General features: G+C 32.4%; 1 protein-coding gene across 2 annotated transcripts; it reads left to right on the top strand.

Annotated features, from left to right (window-relative positions):
* The first annotated feature begins 2 nt into the window (after positions 1–2).
* Positions 3–19,623, top strand: LOC133185366 (serine/threonine-protein kinase 33-like). 2 transcript variants are annotated; one of them, XM_061320529.1, is made up of 12 exons: positions 3–205; positions 9,250–9,459; positions 11,816–11,920; positions 12,447–12,585; positions 13,780–13,862; positions 14,146–14,233; positions 14,434–14,509; positions 15,321–15,433; positions 15,724–15,809; positions 16,001–16,159; positions 17,585–17,647; positions 17,909–19,623. In XM_061320529.1, the coding sequence occupies exons 2-12, from the start codon at positions 9,268–9,270 to the stop codon at positions 18,083–18,085; spliced, it is 1,281 nt and encodes a 426-aa protein (XP_061176513.1). In that variant the 5' UTR covers positions 3–205; positions 9,250–9,267; the 3' UTR covers positions 18,086–19,623. The 2 variants fall into 2 exon arrangements, with proteins under 2 accessions (XP_061176513.1, XP_061176512.1); XM_061320528.1 differs by having other exon boundaries at positions 17,582–17,647.
* Positions 19,624–19,856: the final 233 nt, after the last annotated feature.

Raw genomic sequence — 19,856 nt, 5'->3', positions numbered from 1 at the left:
AGCAAAACAGCGGCTATGGAGACATGCACTTGTAGATAACCCGAAATATTTTGTATGGTGTACTTTTGGAGTTTTTAGTGTCATTAAAATCAAAATAATGACAGTATCCGGAATTCAACAAGATATGATACTACATATATGTAATGAATTAAATCTAGATGTTTAAAAGTCTCTGTAGTTACAACTTGACTGCAACTTTACAGTGGTAAGTTCAAAGTTAATTTACGTTTGTGTTGTTTATGTGCATTACTTTGATGCCTAATTTTGATATTCCTTAATTTGATTTAAAGAATATATTCTAAATGTTTTCTTGATTTAAGAACTTGTATGACATTATGCAATATTATGACAACATATTAAATTTGAAGGTCCTACGTCCTCGATGTTGGACATCAAAACACATACACGTGTGAATCAGACCCTGTGACAGATCTAACAAATATTTCTGTTTAAGTATGTAAAATTTTAAAAATACATCTTCCATCTAGAATTTACTTAGAATTGATTCTAAAATTTTACATAGAACCCACAACAATTACTTTTTTGATATTCATTCTTTAGATCCTAAAAAGATATGTATACATTATGTCAAGTTAGAAAAAAAATTTAATATATCTAAGGCTTGAAGAAAAAATACAGTGAAGAAAAAAAGAGTTTATAGAGTAAAGTATTTTCAAAAACACCAATAAATTGACAGGAAAAAAACATTTAAAGGTAAACAAAGTAGCAAGTATGGCTAATTAATTAACAGATACCATGCTTTTATAGCGAAAACACATATAATACAAGAAATAATACCTGAAGCGTACAACAAAAAAGCTGTAAAACAAAGGTTTTTACACGTCTTTGATCTGTAGCTTTCTGGTTTGCTTATTTTAATTTTCTCAAGAAGAGAGTTACAGGTCTGTAGCTGATTTTGACTAACTTCAAATATCTCTTTTTTTTCTTTTCTTAAAAGTGAATAGTTGTATGGGGGTGGTGGAGGCCGAACATGTCTGTAATTCAATAGAATTTAAGAACTGAAGTGCTTTCTATTAAGATACATTTGCCGCTGTGTTCAGATAGTTCAGTTGGTGGAGCACTTGTTTAGATTTCTCACCAAATTAAGAGCCAGAATATTAATTCTTGCCTGGTCATTTGCATTTGTTTCTTTCCTGTAATCATTCTAATGGGCTGAGATGACAAGTGAAAACTTACCAGTTTCTTGGTTAGTATGTTTGAGAACAAATTCATTAAAGAAGAAAGAGGGAGATGTAAAGATTAAGTATACCAATAGATTCCACTCCTGGTGGCTGGTGATATGCTCAGTTGAAAGAGCACCTGACTAGAGGTTTGAATCCAGGTCTTATACTGTGTTTCCTCCTTTTCTGTTAAAGTCACTTGGTCTGATTGTTATGGTAAAAAAAAATATTTCTGGTTGTTCTTGAAAAATAATTCTCTGTAGCAAGATTGTCCCTTAGTCCAAGGGAATCTTCCCGCCTATAGTGAAGTAATCCGCCTGTTATTCTGTTATTCCCCCTCAACCCCCTCTTAGGGGAGGAACCTCAGACACCCTTCTACTTTTTTATGTCCCCTACTATCTTTAAAAAGATATTAATATATATAATGTGTTTATTTTGTCAATATGGTTTTTGACCTAAGTTTCTATTAAAAATATTGCTGTTAATTAAGTGAAAAATCAGTGGCATATGATTTATTTGCATGACCTACAAATGTACAGGTATACATTGTATTTATTGTGTAAGAAAAATATGCATCTCAATTTAACCAAGCAAATGTAAGTAAGTAAGCTAAAAAAATTCCATGTAAGTAATGTTATAAAAATGTGTTGAATCATTAACAGGTTAAAGTGTTTCTACCAATTAGCATTATATCACCTGCTTTCTTATATAAAGTGCATGAATCAAAAATTTTAAAATTCTGTTTTTCATGGTAAACATATGATAATCATTGCTAACTTCAAACACACTTTTGCAAAGTTATATTGTTTCAGAATTTCTATTTTTTTTAACTGGATATATATTAATTATAAATACAAGGCCTGCAAATGAGCAAAGCCTGTCTACATTCCTTAGTAGTAATAAAGATCCCATTTAATCCAAGAACAAGCCATTTCATATGTTATTTACAGCATTAAGGTGTATTACCACTATTTAAATCTATCAACAGTTACTTTTTCTTCAAACTTTGTATTGAGGGATTACTGTTTTTTTCTTTTCATGGATTTTTAAACGGTGAATATTTTTATTGGCTGAATTAGTATATGAATAATGACATTGACTTGTGATGGGGTTATTGGACGGGAAGGCATGACAGTTTGGAGGAAATTGTTTGAGTGCTGTATACTCTCATGGAAAACAACAACAAAAAGAAATGGAACAATAAAATACTACAAATAGTCAATCACGTAATAGTAATATTTTATCTTATTCTGTCAGTCATCAGTGCTTCAGACCACTTTTTGGTACAAAAGCCACTGCATGTGCCAAAAAAATTGAGAAAATATTAAGTAATATATGATAAAGGGAAAATTTGGAAAATCAATTCATGAAAAAAAGATTATAAAAATTTGTCATATTTCAGTTACCTGGTGTCTTGCTGCCAACTTTATTATTAAAAATTACAGTTAGGAAATAACAGGGTGTAAGGGAAGCGCATTGGTTAGAGCACTCGCCTCTCACCGAAGCGATCCAAGTTCAATCCTTGTGATTTGCAGTGGTTGTATGTAAGAGGGTAAGGTGGTCCTACTCAGATATGTGGGTTTTCTCCAGTACTTCAGTTTCTTCCCACAGATAAAGCCCCCAGCATTCGTGCAAAGGACCCCATTGGAAATAAGCTTGTGATCGGCAGTGGTTGTATATGTGAGAGGGTTGCAAGGTGGTCCCCCTTGGACGCAGGGGTTTTCTCCAGTACTTCAGTTTATTCCCACAGATATGACTCCCCAATATTCCTGCAAAGGACCCCATTGAAAATAAGCTTTTCAAGCTTTCATGGGCTATCCTTAGTATCACATTATGTGTATTTATTTATGTACCGTATAGGCCTATAAACATTTATTTATTTTTTTAATACCATGCTCAGTGTGTTAAGAACAAAGGTATGTTGGGAATGGGACCATTCAGTATCCCCAATAATAGACATTCAAGAGCCCTGGTCATGATAAATTGTTTCATATGTTATTTCTGCACATAGGCTTATAGTTGCATGAGCACTGATTGCAGAAAATCAATAGTATATTGAATTTATTTATTGATAACTCAAATTGAAATATATGTGTGTAACTCGGTATGCAGTAGTTTAGTATTTTCTCCACAGATTCATGCTTATATTTAGCTGATAATCATGATATTTTTTTTCTATTAACAAATTAAATTCATTTGTTATGTATGCAGATCTGTAAACTGGTCCTAAGGAAAGATAAATATTTGTAAACTTAGAAATATCTGCCACACAATCAACTTAAATTTAAAGTTTTCTTATCTATGTGTTAACAAAAAAGAGAATTCAAAGTTGTTTTGTTTTCCCTGTTATTGAATTTTCTTACTTCAAATGAACCTGCATGGATACATGTGTCTTTAGAGAGTTCTAATTGACAAATGCTAGTTGCAGAAAGGAAAAACTTAAAAGTCCTTGGGAGACTCCTAGCAACTTTTTGTAGGGTAATCTTGATAAATGCTATAGTCGTGATAATTGTGCAACTGTTGTGAAAACAGTTAAGCTTAATCTATACAAATAAACTTAGTGGGAGAAACACAAAAGAAAGCAGCGTGTGCTTGGTATCTGGTTGCTTTGAAGTACCGATCCCTCCATTTTTGTCTTGGATATACTGCACTGTTAGTATACCCCTTTGTTTTGTTTTACACATCTCAAAAATTACAAATTACCCCCCACCCCATCCCCAAAGAAAAATTATTATGCATTGTGAACTTTGAAGCATATGAATTAATATTTAGTTGACTATAGTGTGGAATACAAAAAAATCTAATACATGTTACCTATTTGAACTTGACTTGTTATTTCTTCGCATTATCATGAATTCCTTCTTTAAATATGTTTTTAAATAGTGAAGTATGACAAGGAATGGAAGGATATTATGTCAATATTATCATTTCCTCCTTAATTTAATTCATTCATATATATATGTCTGTGAGCATTCGATCAACTTTGAATTATGTTGAAAAGAATGGTTAACCATGAAGAATGGTATTAACCTATGGACGAAAGTTCTCAAATTTAATAAAATCACTGCTGTACATGTTTCAATCAACTTTGGAAAAAAGAATCAAAAGCCAATGTGTTTAATTTAAAGGCACTAACAATATATAAGGTGAACGGGGATTGTATGTCTTATTAATATATATTTAACTTTTGGCCAGAATTTAAATGCTTCGTTAATAGTATTGTGATATACATGTATGTATAGACCCTCATATATATATCACGCATATTGTCAGAAAAAAGAGGAAAAAACCTAATTAAGTTCTTTTAGTCTGAATTAAGTCTGTCAGCATATATATATATATATATAAAGCACTAAAAATGACCAACGACACGAACAATAATAATTGTCAAATTTTCGAGACGACCTATCTACTTAGTAGATCCGACACTTAGGAGATATATATATATATATATATATATATATATATATATATATATATATATATATATATATATATATATATATATATATATATATATTAAAAAACTGTAACATGTTTAAAACACTCTTTGAAATATTTCAATTGTGTTTCCAGCATTCATCAGTAGTGTTTATGAACATAAACATGTTTTATAAAAATATAAACATGACTGATGAAAGCCAGTAACATGGTTGGAATATTTACTTGCTAAGTAATTTGTGAATTGTAATATTACTTAATTTCTGTACTTCTGTACTAAGTAATAGTGAAACTCACCTAAAAGGAGTATGCCCTTGTTATCAAAGATTCAGAGGGATATAGCTTTTGGTCTGTCTGTTTGTCAGCAAAACTCTAACTTTGTCTATAAATTTTGATTAGTTGGAGCTAGGGCTGTCATATTTTACTTGTGTATTCCTTGTGACAAGACCTTTCTTTGGGTACCAACATATTTAACCCCTTGACCTTGGAGTTTGATCTCTTTTTTGCAAACTTTCACTAAACTTAGACATTGGGCATAACTTCTTTGAAATGTTGGTACTAGGGCTTTCATTTTTCATGTGTGCATTTCTTTTGACAAAACCCTTTCTTGCATACCATCATTTTTGACCCATGACCTTGACCTTGGAGTTTGTTCTACTTTTGAAGAACTTTAACCACCATAATTTCTGAATGGTTTTTGCAAGGGTTTTCATATTTCAGATGTGTATTCCTCACAAATGACAAGACTTTTCTTTGGGTACCAATATTTTTGACCTCTTCACCTTGACCTGGAGTTGGATTTGCATTCCTTGGCACTGAGCTGTCGGGGGCATCATTGTTTCATAATGTTGTTGGGATTTACGGATTTTTCCATTTCTGCATAAGAGTTATGTAATGATTACAGTCAATTTATTACAAAAAGAAATGAAAATTTTAGAGAAATTCCACTAGGAAAGGGGAATTGATGATATACAGAAGGAAACTTAAGTTTTGTAAACCATTGTAGTTTACATTTTTTTTTTTTACATTTTACTCTGTATTTGTGAAAATGTTTTTAAATTCATAAGAATGGTATGTAAATGTGTTTGATGCCTCGATAATGGCGGTAATAGTGTAGAATTTTAAGCTGAAGTATTTGTTTTGCAGTACGCACCGAAGTGTCTGTCACTAAAGATTTAAATCAGAGAGAAAATATGGATAGCGATTCACACGATATAAAATAAAGGTGTCAATATTTGCACCTGATTGAAAGATTTTGCTGTAAGCACTTCCAGCAAATATTGAGGCTTCCTAGGTAAATTAACCATTTACTTTTGACATATGAGAACATTACTGCTAAATACCTTGTTTTGAATTCTACTGTGTTGCTTAGATAGTTTTATTTAAATACATGTATTCAGGTTTCTTTTTCCTTCATTTTTCTTTATTTGCTGGCCATTTAAAAAAAAGATTTTTTGTACAGAATGAAATTAGATAAGACACTTCAAATGAAAAAAAAACCCAAATGGAATTAACCCCTAGTATAGGAAAAGTAAAGTATTAAAAGGGGATATAATATGTACCAGGGTTATCCCTAAGAGTTGAAATAGCAGGGGATATTCAAAAAGTACACGGCGGTCTGGGGTTCCTCCCTTTACAGGAAGTTAAGAGGGAATACCAGAATAACCGGGTGATAATATCATCATAGGCGGGGAAATTCCCTGGGCTGGCTATCTGGTCTTAGGGACAACCCTGATGCACACATGTCCAAAAGAGAAGCAAAATATCATAATCTTCATAATGGGGTTACCAAATTTCTTTTATACTACTGGGTCTGTAACAACATTTTTGGAAAAGTACATGGCTTATATTAATATAAATCTAGGTCACAAGGAACTGCAAGACTTGCCAGTATCCAGCTGATAAGTTGGTCTAGGAATCTGCAATCAGTTATGTTTTATATTCTACCATACAGTCATCTTTATGCAGTTTCTGGATGCTGGTGACCAATTTCATGAAGTTCCTGGGGAGCCATAGAACTGTTTAGTATATGTCTGTTGATTTTGATCGAAAGTGCAATAGAAATGATGCTCAATTGGTCAGTCTATAACTGTACAACACTGCCCGTGTAAATATGTATATGCTTTAACCTAAATATGCAGACTGATGAATACCAAACAGGAGACTGGTTAAAAGAAGGGTTATTAAATCATGGACGTAAGGAGCTATATGACTGTATACATATGTTCAATATACACTGTTTGTACATCATGGTACATTGACCATGATTTGTATGCTGTACTGTATACATAAGGTTATTTTCCCCTTTCACACCTACAAACAATTTTGTCCTGTTTTGAATTCGCCCATGCAGACACAGTTCTGTTTAAGAGATAATGCCGTTTTCTTTGAATTCTTCCAGTTTTAAATTTGCCCAATTGCAACGAGGGGGAAAGGGGCGAAAATAGAATGAGGGCGAAAATTTCCCTGTATACAGTATTTCAGTATTACATGTACATGTATCAGATTGCCATGCAGACAAGTCTCAATGGCAGCAGGATTTATATATGTATTCTGCATGAATTCTCAGTGTTTTATGAAAGGTTTCAGAGCAATAATCTTTATATATAATAAGTATAATTATCAGTCATCCTATTCAGCCATGCACAGGTGTAATGGTATGCATGGAAGTCAGAGGTGAAATGTATTTTTGGAGTGATTAATTAATGGTCATATTGACCAGTGGTATCTTTTACTTTGGTTTCCTGGAATAAATACATGTGTGATGTTGCTTCACTAGTTGTGGAAATCTTGGCTAATTTAAAAGTATGTTTAATCAAATGATTTTTTATTTCCATATATTTTATGCATAATTGCTCTTAATGGTAATTGCATGGTTATGCATTGGAAATAATAATTTGCATCTGAACCAGAACTTGTAATCAGCATTAATGTGTGGATATGGAATATACTGTTTTGTCTTTGATGTTTAGGTCTTGAAAGATTGTTTCTTTCCAAAATCCTTTCAGTTGTTTTTGGAAATCAGCACCTGAAGTTAGAATCAATTCCTTATCGACGTTCTTTTGTTGGATGGCAATGATTTAATAGAGACGGTTGGGTAATCTTTAATTTGGTGACGTACATGCTTTGATATTCATATTGTGAAGGCTTTCAGTGATGGAGTATAATTGGAAGCCAATGAATTAATTGATGATTTGAATTGTAAAAATCAATTCCTTTTAATACCCCCACTGATACATTTGTTGTTTATTAGCGGTGACCCTCCCATAATGTACTAGTCTACTAGAATTTCATTACTTATTTGGATGAAACCTTACTAAATGTGCTGCATCATCAATTTAGAAAAAAATACCCCAGTAACTTAATGTTTTAATTTTTGAGTAAATTATGGCAACTTATCAATTATTTGTTCTATTTGTATAACTTATTTGAAGTACAAAGACATTTATGTCATTATTTCAGTTTCATTTATTTATTTTGATAAGTGGTTCAGCTATACTGGAAAGTACAGGGAGTATAATGGTGCCACTTAAAATCATAAAGTGTATAAGTATAAAGCTTGAGGTAATAGGGATTAAAATCTGTGGCTTTTAATTTTGAATTGTAGCGTTTTGATTGTTCAAGCCGAAGGAACGTTTTATGTGTAATTGTGCATGAAAACTTTTGTGTGGAATTGAAAGATATAAAACACAATCAAGTAATACCGAAGCAGCTGTTTTTACAACTGGACAATGGCTTGATAATTTGATAACGGGTATTGAGCTGATCAACTTAAAAAAAGATATATAGTCTGTGTGTCGTGCCAGATTGGTGCAGACCCAGCTCTCCGTCTTGTTCAGCACCTAATCGAAGACCAAAATATTTCTATATATTTCTAAATGAGTAAACCTAACTCCATTGTTGGGTTCCCTTTGGAAGGTTATTTAAACATTTGTGTATTTCTTTGGTAATTTTGAGTCTTGTGAGCTCTTGTCTTTGAAAACTTTATGGATTTAAACTCGTTGTTTCTCATTAGTTAAACAAACATTGGTCTGTAGTGCTAGGGATAGGGGTCATTATTGAATTTTTTTTGCCGGGGAAAAATACTCCATTAAGGAGGACTTTCTAAACAGGTCCAATGGGCAAGGAAATGGGGCAGAACAAGACCATTGATCCATGAGTGTCGTATTTTATTCTTGAAGGTTAATAACTGCCATTTTTTTAAATTTAAGACTTAAGTTATGGCTTTGCAGACAATACTTGATTTAATTATTGAAATCTTGCTTTTGATGCAAATGAGTGGTCTAGGAAATGATCTGCGTATTAATGTGAGTTTAGGATACATCCATATCATGATGTTCTAAAACCAAAAAAAAATGTTTTAAGCGTTTTGCTGTTTTTAATAATTAATTGCACTAAAACATAAAGTAGATTGAAAGAAGGAAAGGAGAAATTGTTCTATGAATTATTTAGATGCAGGGCCACTTCCAGCAATGTAATAAGAAAAAATGGTGTTGCTTCTATCGGAAACATCATCAATTCTGATGTGCATTTCTGTCTGGTACCCATGTGACTGAATGTCATGCCTTGATACTCATGATGAATATTTTCCATAGAAGAAGTCAATGTTACTTTCATTCCATTGCAGATAACTAAATGACTGTCCATGAATATGAGTCGCAAAGGCAGTGCAGACATGAAAACCATCCCCCACACTCGAATTAATGATGAGAGTTGGATATGGGAAAATTATGAACCTGGGGAGAAAATTGGACAAGGCACATTTGGCAAAGTGTTCAAAGTCAAACATAAGGAAACTGGAAAGTACTGGGCCATAAAGGTCATCAACAAAGAAAAGGTAAAATGTCAAGGCCACATGTATAACATAAGAGGAAAACCAGTGATTCACAGTACAGTGTAAATAAGCATAGTTGTTCTTGGTATTTATTTTATTTAGCCTTTTGTGTTAGGTTAAATTTATCTTTTATATGGGAGGAAAATAAGGAAAGTAAAAAAAACATAATTTTCACATCTCATATTTACAAAAATAAGATATTTTGTGTGCAATATGAATGCTGCTTTTTGTGTATTTTCTTGTTTAGAAAAATTTGCAAAGAGAAATCTTTATGCTTATTTTAACATTTCCACAGTTATGACTAGTCTGTATCTGCAATATTTTTTTTTTCTGGAAGTAGAAAAATTTGACTGATTTATAATTAAGAGCAATTAATTTTTCACAGAGATTGAGATAAAACTGCTACAAATGCCATTGGGCCTTTGAAGGCTCTCTTTGTTCATGTTATTTACTTGTATGACTGTAGGTCAACAAATGATGAAATGATTTAATCTTTGTTCACAATATTTTTGCTGGCAAGGAAGTCGAAAGCCCTTGATGTCCTGTAGAAACCCTTCCTCCCCCTCTCCCCCCCCCAAAAAAAATATCTCCAGAAAAGACATCTGTTGGTTAGTTTGTCTGACAATCAATGACAATCTACCAATAAGTTGATCTGACATAGGAGATATGAAGTGTACATATTTGAGTGCATGTGCAGACCAGTATGTAGAGAGACCCCTCATTTTGGGGGTTGAGCTGGAGATGTCTAGTTGTGACAGCCAGATTAAGCTAGGATCGATCATACCACAACAGTCTAACAAGGGGTAGTCTAAACTCTGATCTATACCATCTGTGTGTTATTGTAAAACAAGTATAGCATGTAGGGATATTGAGAAGTTGCCTCTCTAATCAAAGACAACTCAATCAGTCCTTTTAGCCTTCTAGGTAAAATAGGACACATTTGCTGTGCTATCAAAGATTGGAAGAAAATTGCTTCTTTAGAAGATCTGAATGTAGATTATGAAAGGTTTAAATGATTTCTCTCAGTCTTGCTTTAAATAGAGAAATTGGGTAAGACCTTGTATTTATTGATCAAAGACAAAAAATGGACTGGAAATGCGGACCGTGGAATGGGTGAAGGTCAACTTGAGTAAGTTAAGAAAGATAAGGAAGGGTTGTAATTAAAGTATAATAATTATATATAAATTGTGCCAGGAGCCCCTAAACACTTGGATATGACTATAGGTAGCATATTGCTTTCTAACACCAAGGACTAATAATTGGGGCTGAATTTTTTGTCTGCATGAAAATATATACATAATTTTCCTTTGCTTTTATAGAGCAGGTGTTCATGCAGTTAAATTGCATTTTTTTTCTTTAATTCATCAGCTTTTACAGTAACAGGGATCCAGGCATCCAGCATAGACTCTGGATTCAATTGCAAATTACATATACCTGAATTGGAATGCATTATTTTTAGTTCAGAAAATTGCATTGCATTCGAAACGGTTTCTTAACATGTATAGATGGGCCATCAGCTCCCCCCCCCCCCCCCATTTGGCTTTTCCTCAACTATCTTGCACTGTTATTCCCTGACTACATTACATTGCTTTTCTGTGATTGGTATAACTATAAATCTTTATTCGATACCTCCTTTCCGAAATTTAAACTGGCCATGATAGTGCTTTGCATTAAATGATTACTCTTATCTATCTGAATTTTCTGTGTTTTAATTATAATTATAGTTCTTGTAAGTATATGTGAGTATGAAAGCACAGTGCAATCAGGCATGGGGTAATCATAATTGAGTAATCGTAATCGATTGTAATGATTACTTATTTTCAAGTAATTGACAGTAATCTGTAATTGAGATTTTCGATTACTTGTAATCATAAGTTAATTGGTTACAGCTAAAATTTTCAGTGTAATTATAATTACTTTTTCGATAACTTTCAATTACTTTATACATAAATGATTGTTACTTCGGAGAATTATTTTCAGTTATAGTCACACATAAATATCAAGCACAAACCACCCAGTGATACATATGTATGCCTTGATTTTATAACGTTATTATGTGGTAAATTAATTTTTTTTTCCTCCTTACAGGCAGTAGGACAAGTATGATATTTGTTTTCCTCCTTACAGGCAGTAGGACAAGTATGATATTTGTTTTTCTCCTTACAGGCAGTAGGACAAGTATGATAATTGTTTTCCTCCTTACAGGAAGGAGGACAAGTATGATATTTGTTTCCTCCTTACAAGCAGGAGGACAAGTATGATAATTGTTTTCCTCTTTAAAGGCAAGAGGACAAGTCTGATATTTCTTTTCCTCTTTACAGAAGGAAGATAATTATATAATTTGTTTTCCTTTTTACAGGCTGGAGGGCCAGTTATAAAGTTACTGGAAAGGGAAGTGAATATTCTAAAACGTGTTCAACATGAACACATCATCAGCCTCAATGAAGTGTTTGAAACTGCCAAGGTAATATCTTTTATACCTCCCACCAAAGGCAAGCAAATATCAGTGTTTACATTTTCTCAGATTTATGACTTTAATCCCTTGTGCTTTTTTAGCAGGAAATCAAAAAAAATCTTTCAATGTGAGTTGATTAAAAAGGAAGTGATAAATGAAGGGAGCTGAAATATCGGTCTTGTAAATAAGATTAATTTGTTTTGATAAAAATGATTTATTGCTTTTATTTGGGGAAAAAAGTTTTGTGAGATTTAGATGTGAAATGAGAGACTTTGATTATACATATAATAGGTAACTTAAAGATCCATGGTTTAACATTTCTAAATTTTGTATGTAAAGAAATTCTTTGCATGTAGCACAGTTCAAGCTAGCTCCATCTAATGAAATTCAGACTCGTAGACATGTCAATTCTAGATGTTTTTATATATATTTAAATACCAATGCATAAATAGAAAAAAATAGCTTTCTATTTAGAAATGTATATAAAAAAAAAAGTTGTCTCTTATTTCAAACTATTTTGTATGTTTTTCCGTAGAAAATGTACCTGGTGATGGAGTTGTGCGAGGGTGGTGAATTGGCGGATGCTGTGAAAAACAGAGAACCTGTTCCTGAAAATGAATGCAAGATTATCATGACAAGATTAGCTAATGCCATATCATACCTCCATAAAAATGGTTTGTTTTTAATCAATGATTTAAGGATTTAATACACCCCCCCCCCCCCCCCAAAAAAAATGTTCAGAAAATTAAAATTAGGATCGTTGGAATAAATGAAGTTGGTTTCCTTTTTTGAAAGTTTACAAGTCTGAGAAGCATTAAACATGCTAAATGTAGTAGTATGTATACATACAATTGAACTTCAGTATCTCGAACACGGATATCTCGAATACCATGGATATGTCGAAGTCATTTTGAAGTCCCAACTACTTATTTTTTAAGTATTTTACCTAGGATATCTTGAAGCCTCGATTATCTCAGAATTATTTTCTCAGTCCCTTTGAGTTTGAGATAACGAGGTTTGACTGTATAAACCATATTCATCAGTTCTTTTAGTAGATTCAGAAGAAAATTATTATATAAATGTATACATTACATTCAAAATAAGATGGCTCAGTACCATGACAACATATTTTGATAAAGAAAAATAATTGGCATACAAATGTATTTTTTCTATAGTCCCAGTAAAAGGTATGTTGTTTCTGAAAAATGCAGAATTTAAAAACCTTGAGATGGCACATGAAAAGGGAAAATGACATTGCAATCTATTGACCCAAACATAATTTAATAGAATCAAAACAATTTATGAACTAGATTAAAACAGTAATTTTTCTGTATATACAGTCAAACCTCGTTATCTCAAGCTCCATGGGATCAAGAAAAACTTTGAAATATTCGAGGATTCGTGATATCCTGGATAAAATACTTAAGGAATAAGGGGTTAGGACTTCAAAATCACTACGAGTATTCAAGAGATCAGTGTTCCAGATACTGAAGTTCAACTGTACCTTACTTATGCTGAAGCATCTAAAACATTATAAAAACAAAAACAGGTTTTATATGTGACACCAAATTTAGTATGTAATATAGAAATTTTCATCATTTGACAGGAATGGAGTCATTTGAGCTCCTTCAATAATGAATAAATAATCAATATTGATGAAGTTATATCTTGCGAATATGTGTGCCAACAGTGCATAATTTATTTTGATATATCAAAATTAATGTAATTTTTTTTTTAATCATGCTTCAGACATATTTTTTGAAGTACTACATAAAGTAAAAAAAATGTAAAATTATGAATCATATCACTTCATTTTAGTGCATATACATGTATATGTAAATATAATGATAATATTTATTCATTTGCAGACATAGTTCACAGAGATCTGAAACTGGAAAATATTCTTCTAGCTCAGAATCCTGATAATGTAGAAGATAAACTGTACATCAAAGTAAGAACACGTATATTTTCTTATACGTAGGTTAAGCGTGAAAGCGAGTTGAAAATGTTACACTATTTTCATGTTCAGACTACACCAATTAGTTTTATTCTGACCATATTTTATTTTTTTATGTTAAGTAACAGAATTTCATTTCATGAACATGTTTTTAAAATGGATAAACCGATCACAGTATTTTGTTATTTATTGTTACTTAACAAATCATTATCTCAATATTCTTATTTCAATACCTTAGTTTATAATATCTGTAAAACACATTTCACACCTCCTACAGGTAACAGACTTTGGACTATCAGTGGTTAAAGGGGGGACCGGTCATGATAATATGATGCAGGACTTCTGTGGGACCCCCATATATATGTGTAAGTTCTGTTTTTAAGAGATTTGTCATGTAAAATAAAATTGTTATGAACAATTTTATGAAATTTGTGTAAACATCAAAAAATGGTACCATTTACATTAAATGTACATGTATACACTTAGTTATAAATTAGGGTACTTCTTTATACTAGATGTATTCTGCAAAATACAATGAAGTAATTACTTCACTTCTTCATTTTAGCTCCAGAAATTATAGACAACAAAACATATAGCCAAAATTGTGATGTATGGGCCATGGGTGTTATATTATACATAATGTAAGTACTGGGATGATACTTTTCAGAATAATATGTTTATCAGTGTGGCCATTGGGCAAGCACAGTTGTGCATTTTTTTTTTACAGGATACCATTTAAAAAATTGACATCTAGCTTACACTTTCAATTTAGATTTGCTTCTTTAAATGGCACATTACTCGATCAGTTTAGACTCTGACATCAAATGACATTGTATATTTGTTACATTTCCAGACATTTACAGAGTTTGAAAAAAGTAAAAATTCTTAACAGAGTGTTTATTCTGCTATGTGATTTTTATTTGGGAACCTTTGTTTGGTTGTCCTGAGAACATGCATTGTTTGGACAGGCATATGCAATTTTTGGTGATTGTGGGTATACCGATATTACTGCGGGAAAAAAATTGATTGAATCATTGTGCAAGTCCAAATTTTTCTTTTACCCAAACTTTGCTCTAAGAGCTTGCTGTATTAGCTTTTAAATAAAGTTCATTGAAAAGATTTATATTACCATACATATGCCTGTGATGTGTGAATGGAAGAAATCAGGAAGGACAACTCTTGCCACACAATATCTCTGATGTCTCTGTAGGAGTTGCTGCACTTTGTTTGGTAGCAGCAGAGTGTACTGTATATCTTTTATATGTACATATTACTTGTACCTATGATCTGGATTGATTTCCGTAAATACATGTGTGTAAAAAAGTATTTTTAAAGTAAATACACTGTCAGACTGAAGTAATGTTTAGTCATTGAAGGTTAAGAAATGTTTAGTCATTTGATTGTTAATAATTTGATGATTTTATTTTTAATAATTTGACGATTTTATTGAAGGTTAAGTGGGAATCCGCCTTTTAAATCAAAAGATGAGGACTCGCTATATGAACTAATTAAAAAAGGAGAACTAGATTTCAGTGAAGAAGTCTGGTCAAAAGTCAGTGATAATGGTAAGGCTATAGTTTCTAAAGATACACTGAATGTACACCTATAAATAAGATATGTCCACAGAAATCAAAATGTTAACACCTTATCACAGTTGAAATGAATATCTTATGTGAGCTCGAGGCTAAATTTAATGCAATCTGTGCTTAGGATTTTTCTAATGAAAGAATGTGTCTTGGACAATAGTGGAGAAATTGTTTATTGTATTTCATGAATGAGTTGTGAAAATTGCCTTAACTTATCTTTCTGAAACATTATTTGTTAGAAGATTTATTTAGAATTGCAATATATTTAGCTAAATCCATACTTGAGAAAATGATGAGAGTCGACCCAGCTCACAGACTGACAGCTACAGAAATGCTACATCACCCATGGATCACAGTAATAAAAAGTTTTCCTTGATTCAGAATGTTACAACTATTACATACACTTCAGTTTGTTCATATAGCATGAAGATTGTTCCAGCTATTAATATTGTAACATAAATAGTCTCATAAGCAAAAAAATTTAAATTTTTTCACAATTGGTTATGCAGAAATTAATAGTAAGTGTTTTGTATTATTGATTTGCAGGGAAATGATGCACAGCAGGAGTCGACTAATGTGTTAGAGTTGATGAAGATGTTCCGAGACGAACAGAACCAGAAGACAGACGACAGTGCAATAAATGGGGACCTTAGTGAGCTGGATTTGGGTGGCTCAAATGACAGTTCAGAGGGCAACACTGTTAAGGTATATACTAGCTCAATAACAGTTCAGAGGGCAACACTGTTAAGGTACATAGTAATTCAATAACAGTTCAGAGGGCAACACTGATAAGGTACATCTTAATAACAGTTCAGAGGGCAATACTGTTAAGGTACATACTCACTCAATAACAGTTCAGAGGGCAACACTGTTAAGGTACATCTTACTCAATAACAGTTCAACACTGATAAGGTACATCTTACTCAATAGTAGTTCAGAGGACAACACTGTTAAGGTACATACTAACTCAATAACAGTTCAGAGGACAACACTGTTAAGGTACATACTCACTCAATAACAGTTCAGAGGACAACACTGTTAAGGTACATACTCACCCAATTACAGTTCAGAGGACAACACTGTTCAGATATATGAACTGAAGAACTAGGAGTGAAACGGTTCACCGCGGTATCGATTCACCGCGGTATTTTTTCTCGGTTTGATACATGGTGCAAATCTCTAATTTTCGGTTCAGTTCATTTTTCGGTCGGGATCGTTATTCAGTCAGGTTTGGCAAAAGGAAAAACACTTTAATCAGTATAAATAAGTATAGAAAATGTAAATTTTTGATGACTGATAGCTTGTAAAATAATTTTTGACAGTGAAATGATTTTAATCAATTTCTTCAAGTCAATTTGCAAATAAAATTCGTAAAATATGTGACTAGATTTAGAAAAAGAAAGCATAAAACAACGTTGAATTTGTTTCCTTCTATCAAAATGTATCGTATCGAAAATAACCAAATCGAGACAAAATTATACAATATGTATCAAACCGTGAAGGAGGTGTATCGTTTCACCCCTATGAAGAACAGTCCAGAAGTCACTACTGTTACTGTATCTTTTAAACTTCATGGCAGTTTAGAGGAAAATACTGTTAAATATTTCAATTTAAGAAATTTCAGAGATCAGCAGTGTTAATTAAGGTATTTAAGCTTAATGATAATGCAGTGATCAACAAGTTTTAAAAATATACTGACTTAATAACAGCTCAGAGATCAACATTGTTAAGGTGTTAATCAATAAATTAAGATGGGAAACAGACATTTGGAATGTATTACAATATCATGTACATGTGTATAATATTTGTAATATAATTTGTAATTAATATGAAGTATGATGTGCACATGTACTGTAAACTCACTTATTTTGGTGGGGTAAAATTTTCGTGGTTTAAGGAAAAATCATTGTTTCAAAGGGATTTAATTTTGTTGTTAAAGGAGAAATATTATACTGTACTTAATATGACATTTTAACATTGCATGGAAGGTATGAATTTGTGGGTCTCTTCAAACCATGAAAACTACAAAGTTTAACACCCATGAAAATTAGTGATTCCACAGTATTTTGATAGTTTTTGTGATGTCATTACATCAAAGCTCATATTATGAGACAGATATTATTTTAGCAGAATGGAAATACAAGGAAAGGTTCAGGAGGAGTGAAAAAGCCTGGGTCAGGAGGTAAATCTGGGGTAAGTGTTCAGGGAATGTCATGTAAATTATGATCAGAATAGAATACTAAGGATATAATTTCATTTGACTGCTAAATGTTGTCAATGACTAGGCTTCATAGTATAACCTTCATCTTATTTGAATTTTTATGTTTGAAAAATAGTAGGTATGGCTTATTTAAAGCAAGTTTTGCATATATTTTAAAACTACTTTAAAGGAAATTTTTTAAGATGTACATTTATCTTTTCTGTGGTTTGTTATCAGTTTGTTTTGTTTCACAGCCTTCAGCAGTACGACAAAGTAGTCAGGTTTCGTCTCATTCTAAACCCTCCACATCAACTTCCAAGCCAAGTGCCAAAACACCCACCCCTACCAAAATACAGACAAACAATAAACTATCAGTCAACACCAGGGCCACGCCCACCCCATCTGGAAGGGGGCGGGGCACCAGGAAATGACCAGTATTATTGAATTGTAAACTATGCACAGTGAGCCAGTGTCATGGAGATATGTGTTGCCTCAGAAACTAAATTGTGATGTGACAGAGAAGGGAATTCAGATGATTTATCTGTACAACAAACTTTATCTCATAGCTCTTTATTGTTTTTATGAGGGGATGGAACATTATACACAGACTTGGGACTTTCATGTGGATATTTTGTTTTTAATATAGAGAGAAACATGGTACTGCTTGATGTATGTGTTTTGAATTTCAAGCTCACTGCTGAATTTTTAAGTCCGTCCAGCTGTCTGTATATATTCCAGTATTATAAAGAAATGTCCTCGTGTGTCATTATGTATGTGAAGATCCAACTCTGTGGTATATTCAGGACCTCTTTGTTAAAAATGAAATGATTCTATGTGAGCATGGGTGAATTTGAAAATGATGCCATGCAAATGTTGGTTACCAAACAATTGCAAAATTGAAAAACTACTTATCATTAATTGAACGCCAGTAGAGACCAGTCCTTTATGTCTACTATTTTATGTAGTTTCTTACCTTAAGAAAAATTTCTCCCAGTTTGTCGTATGTAGTAAATATTGCAAAAGATTCTTACTTGAAGATCAAGGTTTGAACAGATATTTGTGTAAATTCCTTTCTTCACTGAAGTGTTTTTATAATCCATGGCCTTACTGCAGTCATATTTAAACAGAAAAAAATAGAGCCTTATTTTTAGATTCACCATCTTGTGATAGTCTCATTTAAAAGCCTTTCTGAAGTGTCAGAAAACTACAGATCAATGGCATTTGATATATTCTGGTATATTCTGTAAGTGCTAATCAAGTTATATGAATTAATGAACAGTCAGGGGTGATACTGAAATCCGTCATTTCTGAAAAATGATGGATAATCGTCATATTTACTAACTACGTATTTTCGTCATTTTTGTCAATATGACTTACTATCGTCATATTTTCTTTTTCAACTTAATTCTTCTATCCTGGTTACATAAAAGCGAAATTTGAATTCACCGCTGAAAGAAGAGTGTTTACGCAAGTTCCATTTCATCCGGGTCACTAATTACTGCCGACCAAGTGCGTTAGAACATCAACATGGAAGGTGAAAGTTATTATTTAGCGGTAAAATGTCGAATTTTGGTAGAACTAATTCGCCATTTTTACATGGCTTTTAAACCTATAAAAAGATATAGTACACCGTCTGGAAGAATACGTACTTGTAGAGAAAAGTCTCGACAAAAAGTTAAAGCCATAAAAAAGTAGTGCGCCCCGTAAAACAAGCGAGATATTTCAGTGCACCCAGACCCTCCATTTTGAAAAAAGACGGCATATCGTCATTTTCGTCTTCTTTCCTATTTAATGCAAATAAATTGACAAATAACTCTTCCACTCTTATTTTTGCTTGGGAAATTTGTACTGTCGACATAACCAGTATTGTAGTCAACTGTATTAGAGAAATGAAGTTTGTTTACGATGTTTTTTGTCCTTTTTTCGGTTGGTGGATCTAACATTTTTCAAAGAGAGGTAACTCCGTATTCTTGTAACACTCTAAATTTTTATGACTGTTTTACGTCATTTTCTTAAAAATGACGAGTTTAAGTCATAATAAAAATTTTATTTTATGACTAAAAATCGTCATTTTAAAAATGATGGATTTCAGTATCACCCCTGACTGTTTAACTGTTTTTTATCAGCATATGTTTTACTATATTTGCTAACAGAAGATATTTGTTATAACCTGTATTGAAATTGGATCTTAAGAGGGCTGGG

The sequence above is a fragment of the Saccostrea echinata genome, unplaced genomic scaffold (assembly GCF_033153115.1).
Source record: "Saccostrea echinata isolate AGI-Se365-2 ecotype Australia unplaced genomic scaffold, CSIRO_AGI_Sech_v1 ptg000012l, whole genome shotgun sequence".
In the NCBI taxonomy this organism is placed as follows: domain Eukaryota; kingdom Metazoa; phylum Mollusca; class Bivalvia; order Ostreida; family Ostreidae; genus Saccostrea; species Saccostrea echinata.
This window is presented reverse-complemented; position numbering and strand designations above follow the sequence as displayed.